This window comes from Urtica dioica, chromosome 11, assembly GCF_054948205.1.
Source record: "Urtica dioica subsp. dioica isolate 48M chromosome 11, U.dioica_male_clone48M_v1_H2, whole genome shotgun sequence".
NCBI classification, from domain to species: Eukaryota; Viridiplantae; Streptophyta; class Magnoliopsida; order Rosales; family Urticaceae; genus Urtica; species Urtica dioica.
The window spans coordinates 18,006,834-18,024,543 of NC_142766.1; the positions used below are offsets into that span (position 1 = coordinate 18,006,834).

A 17,710-nucleotide genomic window follows, 5' to 3' on the forward strand; every position below is an offset into this window, starting at 1 on the left:
CGCGATCTAGGATGCGATTGATGGTCACGCGTTTCTCTCGTTTTCTGCGCTCCTCCTTGTCCACCACATCTTCTGATTCTCCACAAACCAATCGGCAGAAAAACAATAGAATCGCAAAAAGCGTAAGCAGAGCGATTGTAGTTCCGGAGAGGCCATCGGAAAGGGTTGTCTGTGACGGCGGCGACGGAGCTGGAGCGAATGGGAAAGACATACTTGTTGACTTCTGTGATTATTATTAATAGCTGATTTCGCAGAGATTGACAACAGAACTATATGATCAATATGCTTCAGTATTTTCATGTTTATATAGTGTTGTTGTTTTTTTTTTTTTTTTTTTTTTTTGAGGGAAAAACGGTTTCATTAAACCTGAACCAAGGAAGAAATATCCTTTTGAATACAGTTTTCAAGCCACGCAGGGCAATGGAAAAACACAAAATCTGAGCTCACAAAATTCATACGAGCCTTAGCAATACAGTTTGCTGGTTCATTACAAGATCTCGGGACCCACCGGTAAGTAAAAGGGAGGCCCAGCTCAGCCTCGACAGCGGCAATATCAGCTATAACCGGTCCTTGAAGGCCATTAAGATATCTACCTCTAACCAACTGGGTTGCTCTGAGACAATCGGATTCCACCGACGAAATCGTCCATCCCCGCGTCTTAATGAAGCGAAGACCCCCCCAGATGGCTTTGCACTCCGCCGTCAACGCAGAATCCACACCTTCGATCGCCGAGGCCATAACGCCGAGCACCTCGCCTTGCTGATTTCTGACAACACACCCAATCGAAGCCCTTCTTGAACGCGCATCCCATGCTGCATCCACGTTAAGCTTGAGGCTGTCGGAATCAGGCGCAGTCCACACGGTCTGTCTAGCTGGTTTACCGCTGGGTGTAGTCTCCGCTCGTCTCGAACAGTCCTTGAAGCTCGCCAGCCAACTAGCCACCTCACAGACCCAAACCTCCGGCCTCTTCACATAGTGGTCGAACAGACGAAGGTTACGATCAGTCCACGCTGCCCAGATAATTCCGCAAAAGAGCTCGAGGTCTTTATCAGGGAGACTGTCCATCGCCCGCAGGCAGATCTCTTTGAGCGGAATCGGCCATGTTTTCTCCGCCCACCGCTGTAAGCTCGAGTTTTCCCACAAATCCCGGGCGCGCTCGCATCCCCACACTGCGTGCAGCGCGTCCTCCGGCAGAGCTCCGCAGAAAGCACAGAAAGGTAAGCACGCCACGCCACGTCCTCGCAGGTTTCCGTAAGTTGGCAAGGCATCGAACCAAACCCTCCAGACAATATGCTTAACTTTTGGCGGAATTTGGAGTCTCCACAGCCGCGTCCACCATCTTGGTTCGTCACTAACCGAACACGACGGCCCCCCGCATCCTTCAGAGCGTGCTAACCGATACCCGGAACGCACCGAGTAATTCCCATCTTCTTCGAAATGCCACACCAATTTGTCCCGGTTCGTCCCAGCTCCCAACGGGATCTTCAGGACTTCTTCGACATCGTACGGGGACAGCAGCGCCTCAAGAAGATCTCGATTCCAACACCCGTCCTTCATGAAATCGGCGACTCTCCAAGGGTACCCGTCTTCTGGTTCCTCCGACAGCAGCGAGAAAGCTCCCGCTCTCGGAAGCCAAGGCGTTGAGTAAGCTCTGAAGTTCCCCTCCCCGATCTGCCAGCGAACTCCCCGGCGCACCAAATCCCGACCCCAACACAAACTTTTACAGAGAAAGGAGAAGTGATCCTTACAGGCAAACTCAAGCACCGATGAGAAGGGGAAGTATTTGGCTTTAAGAACTTTGGCCATCAAACAGTCTGGATAGTTGATAATACGCCACGTAAGCCTACCCACGAGAGCCCGGTTGAAATCGCCTAAATCCTTGAAGCCTAAACCACCTTCCTTTTTAGGTTTCGCGATTAAGTCCCATCTCTTCCAGTGAATCTTCCTTTTTTCCTCCGAGCCACCCCACCAAAACCGAGCTATTAATCCATGGAGCTCAGCAATGAGTGACGACGGGACTTTAAACAAACTCATCGTGTACGCCGGGATCGCTTGGACCACTGCTTTGACCAAGACCTCTCTGCCCCCCGCTGAGAAGATTTTAGCTCGCCACGCACGGAGCTGTTTTTGGACACGGCTGGTAAGGTTGCTGAAAACCGCCATTTTGTTTCTCCCGACATGGACCGGCATCCCCAGGTAGCTTTCGAGCTCATCCACGAGGGGGATCTCGAGGGAACTAGCGAATTCGGCCGCCCGTTCCCCCAAGATATTGCGGGAGCAACACATGATAGACTTCTCCATATTCACCGATTGACCCGAGCCCCTTTCATAGACAGCCAAGATGGACCGGATCGCCTGACAACATTCGTCACTAGCTTCGCAGAAAAGGAGGCTGTCGTCCGCGAAGAAAAGGTGGGAGACCGAGGGCGCTGCGGGCCTACAAGAGAAACCTTTCAAAAGACCCAACCGCTCTTGTCCACGAATAAGGGCTGAAAAGCCTTCTACACACAGGATAAAAAGGTACGGAGAGAGGGGGCAGCCTTGACGAAGACCCCTCCTCGGGATTACCGGACCGCCCACCCTTCCATTGACAACCACAGAGAAGATCGGCGTGGATATGCAGTCAAGGACGACCCTCACCATTCTCGGCCCGAAGCCAACTCTCTTCAACATGGCGATAACAAACCCCCACTCCACTCGATCATACGCTTTGCTCATGTCCAACTTGAGGGCCAACGCACCCTTATTTCCTTTCGACCTCATCTTGATTGAGTGGAGAAGCTCGTAGGCAATCGCGACATTATCCGTAATGAGCCGACCCGGAACGAAGGCGCTTTGGGCCTCGGACATGATCAAAGGAAGGACGCCCTTGATTCTATTGGCAACCGCCTTGGTGACAATCTTTAAGCCCACGTTGCACAAACTAATAGGCCTAAAATCTTTCACCTTTGTCGGATTCTAGGCCTTTGGGATGAGAACAATGTTTGTTGCATTCCACTTTTTAACACTCGCCTTCCCGTTCAAAATCCCCAAGCACTCTCTCCTCATGGCCGGCCCTACAACACTCCAAAATTTTTGGAAAAAAATGGCATGGAATCCATCGGGACCCGGAGCCTTCCGGGGGCCCATCGCAAAGAGGGCGTTGTCTACATCTTCCCCGGAAAACTCCTCTTCTGTCATATCTCGAAAATTCTCCGGGAGGGAGGCAACATCTTCTCTCGTAATCGCGCTAAACTCATCCTCGGTCGCACCATTTGAGCCATAAATATCGATGAAATATCTCTCGAAAACAGCCCTCACTTCTTTAGCCGAAGACACCCACTTGCCACTCTCATCAAAGATACCCCTGATGGTGTTCTGTTTCTTTCGTCGTACTGCTCTCGAGTGAAAATAGGCTGAATTCTTGTCACCTCCTTTGAGCCAATCCGCCCGCGCCCGTTGTTGCCAATAGTACTCGTCTACCAGAATGAGAGCTTCCAACTCGTTCCCAAGTCGTTTCGCCTCTTTACAAATGTTCGGGGAGAAGGCTAGTTTATTAATCCGCTCTAGCCTCGTCGACAACGCTCTGATGCGTTTCTCGCGGTGCCCGAAAGAACTGCGCGCCCAATCCCTCAGCGCCTCCCTGCAGTTGTTGAGGCCCTCGACACAGGTGCCATCCCCCATCAGGTTCGTTCTATACTCCCACGCGCTTCGGATCACACCCTCGCACTCCGCATTGGTCAGCCAACCCGGCTCAAACGCCCATCGTCTTCCAGAAATTTCTCCGCCGGGCGAAGCCGGAGGTCTTTCTTCCGTGTCAATGACAAGGGCCCGGTGATCAGAGCCCCAAAAATCCAAAACCTCCATAAACCCCGCCGGGAATGACCGTTTCCAAGCCCGATTCGCACACGCTCGATCCAGCCTGCATTGGACATTTTTATCTCCACTTTATTTGTTATTCCAGGTCAACAACTCACCTTGGAACCCCAAATCGACTAGGCCACAGTCCTCAAGGGCTTCAGCAAACCTGGCCATATCGCTCGCGCGCCGCCGTGTACTGCTAACATGCTCGTGATCGAAGAGAACTTCGTTAAAGTCTCCGGCACACAACCACGGCATGTCGTCTCCTCCATAGAGTCGCCGAAGGAGCTCCCAAGAGAGATGGCGCGCTGTCTCCTTAGCTTCCCCGTAGAAGCCCGTGAACCTCGAGGGAGCCCCATTTCCGTCGTCGACCCAAGCATCGATATGACCTTTGCTATAGCTCCGAACTGTGACTTCAATATTCTCACCCCACAGAAGGTACAATCCACCACTAAGACCCACTGCGTGCACACCAAACCCGTTAGAAAACCCAAGTCTCCATTTTAACTTATCAACCCGAGCTCCTTTTAATTTCGTTTCCGAAAGAAAAAGGAGGTCCGGTTTCCGCTCGCGAATTAGCCTACGCAAGCGGCCCATCGCCCGAGGATTGCATAACCCTCGGACGTTCCAACATAAGGTTTTCATGGCTTCCGGTCGGCCCGCACATCGCTGGCCGCCGATATCTCAGAAATTGCTGCTGAATCCTTGTCTCCGCGTGTGACCTCTCTTTGTGGCTCTAAACTTTTACCCGCCGTTTTCGACACGGCCTCCCGTATAGCGCTGGCGAAGGAAGGCTCGGGTTGAGCTGTGGCGAAGGGAAGCTCCGAAACTTCGTTGGGTTTGGACGCACTGTCTTCCCGGCGGCGTTTGGCTCTGGTTCTTGGGGTGGGCGCCTGGGCCTGGTGTAACCGGTCATCACTGAGGTGAAAAAACTCCACCGGCCTCGGCAAAGAAGCTTCCATCGCGCTGAGAAGATTAGTTGCAGAGCTAAAGGAGTAGAAGGGCTTCCCAACAGCCAGGAGAGTCTCGTTTGCTACAGGGCCCAAAGAGGGGAACAAATCTTTACCCAACATGTTGGGCTTTTGCCCCATCCCAGGCCCAACCAAGTTAGGGTAAGCCCTTGGGGCCCGAATCCCCTCATCACCCTCAGGATAAAACGTAGCAGTATCCCTTTTGCTCAAAGAGGAAACATCAGAGGAGCCTTTCTTGCTGCTTCTCTTGGCATGGCCAGAACGAGCTTTACCTCGCCTCTTCTCGATTGTCACAACCTCGCGCCTCGCCCCAGCCCCTTTGTCAGGAATCGCAGGCTCCAGCTGGGTCGGTCCTTTTCGCAGGGTCTCTGACGCGTTGACCTCGCCCCTAACCTCTTCCTTGGAGGTATCTACCGGAGTGTGAGCTACACTTCCCTCCCCTGGTACCACGGTCGTCCAGATGGCCTCGTCCCGACCACGCTTTGAGAAGCAGCTATCTACCTTCGAACTCGCACTAATCCAATCACCATACATTGGGACCGGGTCAAATCCCACTTTTGAAACAGTCGCTTCCTTCTCTCTGATGCAGTCCGCCGCCCCATGGCCAAGGGTACCACACCGAAAGCACAGCGACCCCAAATTTTCATACTTTGCCTGTATCCAGATTGGCCGGAGATTCTCTCTATCCAGGAAAAACCCGGAGCAGAGGGGTCTAGAGAGGGGGACATTAGCTCTAAACCGCACAAAGGCTCCAAACTTGGCCTCTCGACTGAGCTTGCATTCTATCATATCTCCAAACAGGCTAACAAAACTCTTCATAGCTTGCTCCGAAATCAACGCCGGTGGAAGACCAACCAACCTGATCCAGAACGGACTACTAGTGAACTGGACTTCATCCAACGTGAGATTCTCAGGCCAACTTTCGATTAAGAACTGAGCTCCTCGAATCGTCCATGGTCTTCGATTGAGAATGGCGTCCCTATCTTTCCGGTTCTTTAAAGCAATCTTGAAAATCCCTGCCTTGATCTCTGAAATGGACCAGTGCTCCATCTTATCCCGGGCTTTATGGAGGACCGCCAGGATCGTGTTTCGACTAAACTGTTTTCTAGAAAGAATCTTCCCAAGCAGAACAAAACTGCCATCCTCGTTTCCCTGCTCATTCTGAGAATCGTTCTCAATCCCCAACTCCGAGATACGGAAAGACTTGGTCTGGGTAACCTCATCGGTGATGTTTCCCGTGTTCTCATCCATTAGAACCCCTACCCCCGGAGCTGATGCCGGAGTAGCACACAAAACAGAGGACCCAAAGCCTCACACCGATTTGCCGGCAAAAACCTGAGCGAAGCAAGTTTTACTCAAAAAGCTGTACGGAGAGAAAAGTCAACATGTTCATTTTTGCCCCTGGAGTTTGCGAAACTATGAAGAGAGTGATTGGAACTTTCCTCCTTCGAAAATATAGTCTCATCGGAGAAAGAAACGTGGCAACCGAAACCCTTTTCTTTATCTTGATTCTCGATAAAAAATGATAAAACTTTGTTATCTATCGTTTTTCTTCTCCCTCTGATTATCTATCGTCTGTTTATATAGTGTTGTTAATTCGACTTTGGTGCGATAAAATAAATCGACTTTGTTGACTCAAGTACAATTGGGTTTGGTTAGGCTGAAAAGCCCGTACTGCGGCAACTTCCATTTTCGGCCCAATCGCTTGGTCCATAAATAAGGATTATTCCTAAAGTATGACTTTCACAATAGTTTTGGACCAAAATCCAATATCTCTAATTTAATCCAAAAACATGACTTGCTTTTTTACACAATTACGTTTTTATCCTTTTATTTCTTTCAATTTTTTCTCATTGTTTTTTTTATCCTTTATTTCTTTTCTTCTTCTGCGTTTCTTTTCTTCTTCTTCTTCTTCTTCTTCTTCTTCGTTCAAAATCTCTCTCTATCTCTCTCTCTCTCTCTCTCTCTCTCTCTCTCTCTCTCTCTCTCTCTCTCTCTCTCTCTCTCTCTTGCGTCCAAAAGAAGAAGAACTCCGTCGAGGCTTATCACGGGGGTTTCAAACCACTAAAATTAGTTTGAGGTTCTCGTGGTTTGTCGCCGAGTTGAGCGAGGAAGAAGAAGAACGAGAATTCGGGAGAGAGAGAGAGAGAGTGAGAGTGAGACGGAGTTGAGCTCGCGGAGGAAGAGGAAGAGAACCCACCGAGGAGACGAGAACGCCGCGCGTCGCCGTGGAGACCGACCGGGAAGCGAACGCCGGGAAAGGAAGAGAACCCACCGAGGATAGTGAATTTCACAGGAATTGGGTAAGAAAAATCTGAAAATTTTTGGGTTTTCGTTGAAGATTTATTGACATTGATGTCAATAAATATGCATTTTTATTGACATTAATGTAAATAAATCTTCAACGAAAACCCAGAAATTTTCAGAAACTTTTCAAAATTATCCAGAATCAAATCTTCAACGAAAACCCAGAAACGTTGAAGATTTATTGACATTAATGTCAATAAATATGCATTTTTATTGACATTAATGTCAATAAATCTTCAACGTTTCTGGGTTTTCGTTGAAGATTTATCTTCAACGATTCTGGAAAATTCATTTGAAGATTTATTGACATTGATGTCAATAAATATGCATTTTTATTGACATCAACGTCAATAAATCTTCAACGAAAATCCAGAAATATTCAGAAACTTTTCAAAATTATCCAGAATCCCGAGAATCGTTTTTTCTTTGATTTTTTAACTTTAAAAACCACAGAAATTCTACGCGGAATCCATGGCGGGCTGTTCCGGCGGACACTTCGAGGTCGCCGCAGCCGGGATGGCCATGGGCTGCTCTTCGGCGGCCATGACCGTCGTTCCCAGGAGCTTCAGCGTCGGAGATTATTTTGATTATTTTGGCCGAAAAATCAGGGTATGTTCATTAGAAATTGGGGGTTTTGATAATCTTGAGAATTGTTGATATTGTGAGTCGATTTTGTGTTTGGAATTATGCTTGGGATTGTTGATTTGGGCTGTTTTCGAATTTTGGATGAATTTACCATGGATTTGCTGATTTTTGGACGTGTTTTGGACTTGGCCGTGAGACTTGACCGTGTATGCTGTTTTTTTTTTTTTGCCGTGTGTAACTGAGTTGTTATGGATTTTGTTTGGTCTTTTCTTTTTTTTTTTTAAAATTAATGTCAATAAACATTGGAACTTATTTGTAGTAATGTCAATAAAAAGTCACAGTGAGTTATTGAGGGTATTTTTGTACTTAAAGAAAATAGATAGTCATAGTTTAGGATTAAATTGAACTTATTTGATTTTGGTCCAAAATCATTGTGGAGGTCATAGAATAGGAATAATCCCTAAATAAAATAACGGAATGGACATTATTATTATTATTATTATTATTATTATTATTATTATTATTATTATTATTTGCATGGATATACGGTGTAGCTTTTAGTATAAACGTTTGAAATGTCGATGGCCGATGATCCCAAAAATCAGAAATTGCAGCGACTGATGAAAATTGCGACAAAAATAATGAAAATTTGAAAGAATTGTGTCGACGAAAATTAAGATGACCGACGAAAATTGCGATAAAACACGAAAATTACGACAAGAATAATGTTGTAAAATAATAGACATCTATATATATATATATATATATATATATATATATATATATATATATATATATATATATATTCAGTTTATGTTTTATATTTTTGTATATTATATTTTTATGCGATTAAATTAATTTTTATATAATACAATTTTTTATTGCTAAGTTAAAATTTTATTATTTGAAAGTAAAATAATCAAGATATATTATATATCTTGTTATATATATATATATATATATATATATATATATATATCCTTTTAATAATTAATACATATATCATATTAAATATATACAATTTTTTTTATTTTTTTATATTTACACTACTTTATTATATGGGTCCATTAGGAAAATAATAAACTTTAACGTTTGATACTGTAAATAGCCAACGTTTAGTAAATCTCAGATAAATAGCCACTTTCATACGTAAATCTTAGGTAAATATCCACTATCATATACCAAACGTTGGCTATTTACCTAAGATTTATCAAAGGTTGGCTATTTAGCAATGTCAAATGTTTAAGTTGACTATTTTCCTAATTTTCTATGATTATATTGGATGTAGTTGATATAAAGCTAATCACTAAAATTTTGAATTCGAAAGGAATCTAATATACTCCATAAAAAGGATGACCGTAGTTTATTTTAACATACTCCATTTTAACATGTAGTTGATAAACAATTTTTTGGTAGTGTATATCTGTTAATCATAAATCGTGAATTGTTGGCTACGTAAAAAGTTTTTTGTAAACTTATAAAGATGTTAAACAAGTAATTAAACATCCACTACTACAAATTTGGTTTTCTGATGCGCATGACTATCAGGTGCGACTAGTCGCACCTAAAAGTCGCATCTAAATGACTTTCGGGTGCGACTAGTCGCACCAGATTGTCAACCCGAAGTATAAAAAATTTCGCTAATTTTTTTTTTGCTTTTGAGTATCAGGTGCGACTTTGTCGCACCTGATTGTTTAAAATTTTAACCGGGCCAATTCTCCCCCTCATTTTTTCATTCAGTTTTAAAAACAACAACTCATCTCTCTCGTAGAAGAAGAAGAGAGAACCGAGAGGGAGGGAAAGAGAGATCGAGCGAGAGAGAGATGATAAGAGAGCGAGAGAGCGAGACTGAGAAGGGGAGAGACCGAGGGAGAGGACGCACGACCACCAGATGATAAGAGAACAAGGAAAAAAAACGCAGAAGAGAGAGGTAGAGGGAGATCAGAAGTGAGAGAGAGAGAGAGAGAGCTCGGGGAAGAAGAAACGAAGACCGGATCTTGGTTTCGAGGTAAGTGTACGTTCGTCATCTTCTCTATCTTGTCTACTTCTTTGCTCTTCATCTTCAAAACCCATACATGAAGATCAAGGGTTTGAATCTCTTTCTTTTTCTCTCTCTCGGTTTTGCTGTCCTTGAAGCTTCTCGGAGCGGTACAAGGTCGAAGGAGAAGGATTTAAGCTCATATTACCATCTTCAATTCAAGGTGAGGAATTGATTTTTTTCCCAAATTTTGAATCCGAAAATTAAGGTTCTTATTTTTGAATTGGGGCTTTCCTTCTCCGAGCTGTTTTAATGTGTTTTTTTATGTGATTGGACTCGAATTCTTGGTGGTTGTACTTGGATTAATGATGAGTTGTGATGATTTCTCGAATTTTCGTTTGATTTGATAAACTGTTTGAAGAGCCTCTGTAAACGGACGTAGACAGTCTGATATGGTCTGAGATAATTTTGTGGATATTTTTCATAGATAGTAGACTGTATGAGCTTTCTAAAATGACCAAGAACATGTAAATCCATGGAGTATTGAATGAGTTATGAATTTCCAAAGTTTGTGTTTCGCAGCAGTAAAACGGGATTTCCAGAATTGTAACAGTGAATTACGGGCTATTTTTGAGATAGCGATTCTTGTCGTATATATGCTTGTAATATCTCGTTAGAAAGCTACATGAGTCTACTTTCATTTGCCGCTAGAATCAATTGATTTCAAGTTTTGTAGCTCGAGTTATGATGGCTTAAGCGCTAGTGGGTCAGGCTGTCGGGAATCAATCGATTTTGATTTTTCTCGCCGTGCGCTCAGCCCCTGCTCACTCTCCGCCGTGCGCTCGCCTCGTCCCGAGTCTCTGCAGGTTAGTGTTTAGTTTAGAATTTGTGATTAGTTTGTGAAATTGTGAAATAGTAATATGTTTAGTTTAGTTTAGTTTGTGAAATTGTAATTAGTTTAGTTTGTGATATACTAATATGTTTAGGTTAATGTTTAGTTTAAATTTGTTTTTGTTTTAATTAGTTTTTATATATTGTAATTTATCAATTAGGAATTGTAATTAGTTAATGAAATTAAAATTAAGATTAATAATTGTAATAATGTAATAATGTGATTAGTTTATCAATTAGGAATTGTAATTAGTTAATTAGTTAATTGATTAGTAATTGTAATAATGTGATTAGTTTAAATTTGTTTTTGTTTTAATTAGTTTTGATATATTGTAATTTATCAATTAGGAACTGTAATTAGTTAATGAAATTAAAATTAAGATTAATAATTGTAATAATGTGATTAGTTTATCAATTAGGAATTGTAATTAGTTAATTGATTAGTAATTGTAATAATGTGATTAGTTTAAATTTGTTTTTGTTTTAATTAGTTTTGATATATTGTAATTTATCAATTAGGAATTGTAATTAGTTAATGAAATTAAAATTAAGATATATTGTAATTTATCAATTAGGAATATAATGAAATTAGTTTTGATTAGTTTTAATATGCTGATTATATATTGTAATATATAATCAGCATATTAATTTTTTTTTTTAAAGATAAAGAGCATCAGGTGCGACTAGTCGCACCTGATAGTCAAGACTTTCAGGTGCGACTAGTCGCACCTGATAGTAGAAGACTTTCAGGTGCGACTTGTCGCACCTGATATCAAGAGGATTATCAGGTGCGGACTTTCGGGTGCGACTTTGTCGCATCTAAAGTCGCACCTGAAAGTACTTTCAGGTGCGACTTTTGCACTTTCAGGTGCGAAAAAAGTCGCATCTGATGCTATATTTTGTACTAGTGATCACATTAAACGTGCACGTCATGACTATATTTGAATATTAGTGAAACATTGATTATATACCAATCCAAATATATAGAATCGTCTACTTTTATTAATCAAATCAATTTCATTAATAAACAAAACTCATTAGATAATTATCCTCTATTAAAATTATAGCTCAAGTATTATGATATTAAAGAAATTGTCCAACTCATGCCTACAAATCTTACCGTGCATCTTATTTCGATTAAAATTTTACTGTAAGGTTATAAATGGGCTATTTGATAGACAAAATCCAAGTGTTCAAAAGCAGATCGATTTAGATTAGAACTATTTTGAATCCTAAATCATATTGGAAAATACGAATATATTAACGTGATGCATCATACATTGAAAAAGAATAGATATATGAGCGCTTACCTTTTAGGTTGGCCGAAAAGGACTAAATATTGAATCTCATAACTCGAATAATGAAAGAAGAGAAAAACTCTTGACTGATTGAATATTATTAAAGTGCAGAGAATGAATGGCATTGAAGAATTACGTGAATAGTATACATACACAAACTTCGGAAAATATCAAAACAATCTAATCGTAAAAATAAAATAAAAGAGAATCAGAGAGTTCAATAAAAGTAAATATGAACACACTCATATTCTACAGGCTCTAAGTTCTAAGATCTAACCATTAGATACTCTATATCCCAGGAGCCAATAGAATTAATGAACTAAAATAATAATAAAAAAGCACGTCAGAAATATTAAAAGAACTAAAATATGAAAAAGAAAAAAAAATCCTTAAACGGGCAGGCGGGGAAATTTGACGGAACTGCGACAGAGCGGGCATTGTTTGTCCTGAGTACAAGCCTTGTGATAGACGTGCTTGCACTTGATAAAAACCCTACACTCCTCTTTGGCCTTGAAATCGCCCATGCAAATAGCGCAAGACTCGATGCCATAATTCTTGTCGGGTTTGTAGTCGAACGTAATCGAAGCCACGCGACTGATGATGCGATTGACGGTCTCGCGACTCTTTGACCGGCGATTGTAAAAAGCCCTGTCTATATCTTCCTTCCCTCCCATAAGAGTAAGGAAGGTGAAAAACGACCAACAAGACCATAAAATCACCACAACAATCAGCCAAAGGACGACATGGCCTTGGAATATATAATCCGGCGATGGAGCGGGAGCGAGTGAAGAAGACATCGTTGCTTTTCTTGAAATTGGCCGTATAGATGATCGACTCAGTATATTAATACCATTCACTATATATCTATATATCTATATAAATATAATAAGACCGAATCCGAAATCACTGTTCATAAGATTTTAACCAATTGAAATATGACACGTCATTCCAAAATTACTGTTTACAATACAACACGTTTTATTTTTCTTTTACTTTGTAACCGTTTGGATTTGGACGGTTTCTTTGTTTAAATGCCCGCTTCTCCATTTTCTCTCCGACTCTCTGTTTCTCTCTCGTCTCTTCTTCTATATTATTTCTTCTTCGGTGCTCCTCGCCGCCAGCCAATCTCTCGCTATTGCTGCCTCGCGCGTCATCACTGGAATTCATCGTCTCCACTCCTCTTCACGGTACGTTCTCTGGTTCATCGTCTCGAGTCCCCGTTTCTGTCTCCTCGTCTTCTTCTATCTTATTTCTTTGGTGCTCCTCGCTGCCAGCGAATAATTCGCCATTCCTGCCGCGCGCGTCATCGCCGGAGTTCAGCGTCTCCGCTCCTCTCCACGGTACGTTCTCTCTAGTATATATATATATAAGAGATTTGTAACTAATTAGGTCATTTAAAAAAATGTGATTTTGGAGTCTACGTTTAACAATTTTTAGGTATATAGTCAAATGGCTTACGTGGCAATAATTAAGATCTGATTTGCCCTTATTTATTACGTCACTTTCTCTCTCCTATTTTTTTCAAATAATTTTTTTTGCATTAAAACTTCAAAAATTCGTATATTTCTCATACGAACTCGAAATTGAGTGATTTCAGATCCTACAAATTTGTGGCGTCGAGATCTTAAAAAATAGACTCATTGTGTTTGATGAAAAATTATGTTTAATACATCATATTTACGTTTCCATTTATTTTTTTGATAATTTCAAAAAATTTCAATTATTTTCATATTTAAAGTAGTAACGTGATTTTTCTACATCTACAGTATTAAACATGATTTTTCATCAAACACAATGGATCTATTTTTGAAGATCTCGGCGTCACGAATCCGTAGGATTTGAAATCACTCAATTTCGAGTTCATATGAGATAGATATGGTTTTTTGAAGTTTTTATGTAAAAAAAAAAAAATGTAGGAAAAAAGTTGGAGAGAGAACATGACGAATTCGTTAATAAATAATGGCAAATCAGACCTTAATTATTGCCACATAAACTTGTTGGTTATTTCCCTAAAAGTTGTGAAACATAGACGAAAACCAAATTTCATAGTTTCATTTTGGCTATTTTGCTACACTGCCTTATAAATTTTGGACTCGATTGGGCTTTTGTGTTTAGTCGGCAAATATGATGGTAGTAAAAAAAAACCTCAAATTCTACAAATATGTGTAAACAAAGTAAAAAAAAAAAACAATATGAAATTTTAAAATGCTATAAAAATATAGGTTAAAAAATTGTAAATAAGGAAAAATATTATAAAAACATTAATGTTTTAAATAAAAATAATAGATGCGATATATGGGTAATTAAGTTTTAAAGTAGGACAACACATAAAAAATTGGTGAATCTGTAAATCGGACAAGATCGCTGTTTTTATACGGTTTAAACCTTTGTTAGTCCGGTCCGATTTGTATTTTTGAACGATCACATGATCGGATCGGTTAGTATTAAAAAATAATTAAAAATAAATCTTAGACGGTTTGGTTTGAAACGGTACGGTCTAAAATTGGATCGTTAGTAAATATGTTAAAAGGTTTGGTCTCAAATGGTCTATAAGGTCTAAACCAATTTGAAAAGATCTAAATCAGACTGGACTGTTTTAACCAGTTAAGTCTAGTCCTGTTTTTTTTTCTTCTTATATGGTCCAGCCCGATTTAATTATTTTTAGACTAATTTTGTTTAACTTTTTGACCGATTTCGAACCGTTTTTAACCTTTGCAAAAATGACTACCGTTTTGAATTTTGGCTTAATGTTTTGTCCTTTGCCGTTTTATGTGCCTACAAATTGTAACATTTTTTTGCGCCCGAAGATTTTCGTGTAATATATGGGTGTTCTTCAGTATTCTAGTTAATTAGCAATAAATTAAAATTTGAGTTATGTAAAGTAGGCTAATATTTGATGTATATACGTATATGGTAAAATAATCATTAGTTTAAATAAACAAGATAAAATTTGACAAAACTATCTTGATTTATTATTAATTAAAATTAAAATTAACAAAAACAAACATTTATTTGACTTCTTAAATTCAAAACTTTCACACGGAAATAAAACTTTCTTACTCTATTGGCTGTGTGTTATATATCTGAAGTGCTTCTTTACGAGTGATTTAATCCTTCAATCATTTGGAATGGGAAACTCTATGAAGGAGCCTAATGAGAGATTTCATGTGAAAGTTACAAGATTTCTGACTCGCGGAGAGCCTGAGTTGTATTCACAAAAAGATATGTAGGCCAAGTAGATATTAAGAGAGTCGTTGAGTGATGAGCATATTAGAGTGCGTTTAACATATTAAAGAACTATTTACCACCGAGTTTATAAGGCCCTTTTTCTTATTAAGGTAACACATATCCGCTTCTCTCATTCAACAACAAAATAAAGAAAAACAAGAATAAAATATATTTTAACTTCTGGAAACATCAAAACAAAGGAACAGACAATTCAAGAAAGTCAATATGAAAGCAATAACAAAACGGATTCACGACGTCTAATAAATAAGCGGATAAGGAATACTCTACATGTAGATTAGATGGTTTCTAAAAAAAAAAAAAAATTAAAGACTATAATGAAACAAAAAAAAATAAATTAAAAGAAGTAAGCTATAAAGGAATATCAACTTTGACGATAACACTTAAAAGTACGAAACAAAAAAAAGTTGGCCTCTCTCACAAGGAAGCCTAACTCTTTCGTCTGCGGCGCGACAGATCGGACAGTGTTCGTCGCGAGTGCACGCTTCGTGATAGACGTGCCCGCAGTCGATAAAAACCCTGCACTCGTCCACGTCGTCCTTGAAATTCTGCTTGCAGATACCGCAGGACTCCATGCCCTCCTCGCCGGGTGAGTAGTACGCGAAAGTAATCGAAGCCACGCGTTTAATGAGGCGCATGATGCTCACGTGATTTATACGGACGCTCTTGTCTTCTTTGTTGCGCTCGCCGTCTTGTGTACGCGCACAACAGACGATGCAGAGGATCATCAGAACAAGGAAAATTTCGATTAGCGGGATTAAATTTCCGGGAATGCCATCGGGAAGTGATATCGGCGATGGAGAAGAAGCTGGAGCGAATGAAAAAGACATAGTAGTTGACTTCTGTGATTATTAGTCAATATGCTTCAGTGCTCTCATGCTTATATAGTGTTGTTAATTCGACTTTGGTGACTAAACTGGTTCTAGTGGGGCCAAAAGGCCTGTCGTGTTTTTGGCCCAATCACCACTATCACTAATTCCAACTTTTAATTTCATTAGCAATGTGACTTTCATCTTTTGTATGCCTTTTCTAATAAGATTTTTATTTATTTTTTTATATTTTATTTTTTATAAACCCTTTATATATAATAATAATAATAATAATAATAATAATAATAAGGGCAAAAAACAGTCATACATATGACTAAATTTGGTATTTTATGGAATAAAAAAAAAGAGAGAACGTTTTCATCTCCAAAATCGTTTTAATTGTCCCACTACCTAAATAAATAAGCCTTAAAAGGGATTACGATTTTAAAAGCTGGTTTAGAATTTTGACACTCGACGTATTAGTATTCATGATTACACATATTTTTTTATGTTGTGAAATTTTGCGCTTAATGTGCTTACAACATTGCTTATGGATTACTAGTCCACAACCAGCAAAGCTTATACATACATATATATATATACATATATATATATATATATATATTCTCATGTTGCATACTGCGTTATCTGGTGACATCTCCGACAAAGATCCAGGCCTATAGAAACAATTAGAAAGATATTGCGACAAAATTAAATAACTTAACTATAAACCCGACAAAGGTAATAAGAGAAGAAAGATTATTATTGTTGTTAGTTTTGGGGGTCTGATCACGTGTGGCATATATCACATAGGTTGAGCTCAACTAAACTCATACCAACAAGCATTAAATGGTTGAGGAGCTTCTCGGAGCACATACTTGAACATGTCCATGTACTAAGTATCTTTCTCCACCATTGACTTTTTCATTCTGAAATTGCCTTTGTCATACGTCCACCAAATCGATAACAAGTTATGACATGTCATGTCAACCACATTAACGTGCACTATAACAAATTGGATCAACAACCATGACTTTTTTAGCCGTGACATTTGATGATAAAGCCGCGACTTGTCGTAATTGATTCCGATTTCATTATTTAATTGCGCGGCACTTTTTTTGCGCTTCGTGTTTAGGGATTTTTCGATAGTCGTGACAAATATTGCGGCTATGATTAGGTTAAAATATAATTACGTTTCTTTGATCGTCACTCTGCCCGTTCTCTCATCTCTCTTATCAGTATCGTCTCTCTTTCTCTCTGATTTTGAACTCCGACCACGACCCAAGGCCTCTCAATCTACGACCACGACCCTTCTCGCCTCTCTATTTGAGGCCAACTTTGGTCACGAGGTTCGGAAAATTATTTTAGGAGATTAGTGTGAATTCACTTATCTCAATTCAGTTGTGTGATTGATTCCTTTGATGGGTGATAATATCGATTTTTTAATTCCTTACTGATTTCTCAATAAGTTGCATTTTCTTTATTTCCAAGTGATTGTAAAATAGATTATGTTAATGTGCGGATTTTTTTTATATAAAAAGATATCCCCGGCGGGACAATCTCTTGCCAAATAATGGATGATAATGTTTACGCAACTAGTCACGGCTATTTTAAAACAACGACGAAGCTTCAGCCGTAATATATGTAGCGGCTAAAATCACGACCAAAATTTATTTTGCTGCGACTTTTTGAGCTACCGCCGCGACAAAAGTCGCGGCTGAAAGTACGATTAGTTGTAGCGGTATGATTTCTCAAACAATTTCTTTAACATTATTTCTTAAACAT

General features: G+C 40.0%; 1 protein-coding gene across 1 annotated transcript; it reads right to left on the bottom strand.

Annotated features, from left to right (window-relative positions):
• Positions 1-360: 360 nt before the first annotated feature.
• Positions 361-4,437, bottom strand: LOC149381911 (uncharacterized). The gene is made up of 3 exons (XM_089601443.1): positions 4,007-4,437; positions 3,013-3,901; positions 361-2,901 (listed from the first exon to the last, which is right to left on the bottom strand). The coding sequence occupies exons 1-3, from the start codon at positions 4,435-4,437 to the stop codon at positions 361-363; spliced, it is 3,861 nt and encodes a 1,286-aa protein (XP_089457569.1).
• Between the last annotated feature and the right edge of the window lie 13,273 nt (positions 4,438-17,710).

Excerpts from the sequence above, each read along its gene's own strand:
- LOC149381911 (XM_089601443.1), bottom strand. The coding sequence starts at position 4,437 with ATGGGCCGCTTGCGTAGGCTAATTCGCGAGCGGAAACCGGACCTCCTT. Across the intron at positions 3,902-4,006 it reads CGCGCGAGCGATATGGCCAG|GCTGGATCGAGCGTGTGCGA; the intron begins GTTTGCTGAAGC and ends TGTCCAATGCAG. Across the intron at positions 2,902-3,012 it reads TGGGGATTTTGAACGGGAAG|ATTGTCACCAAGGCGGTTGC; the intron begins GCGAGTGTTAAA and ends GTGGGCTTAAAG.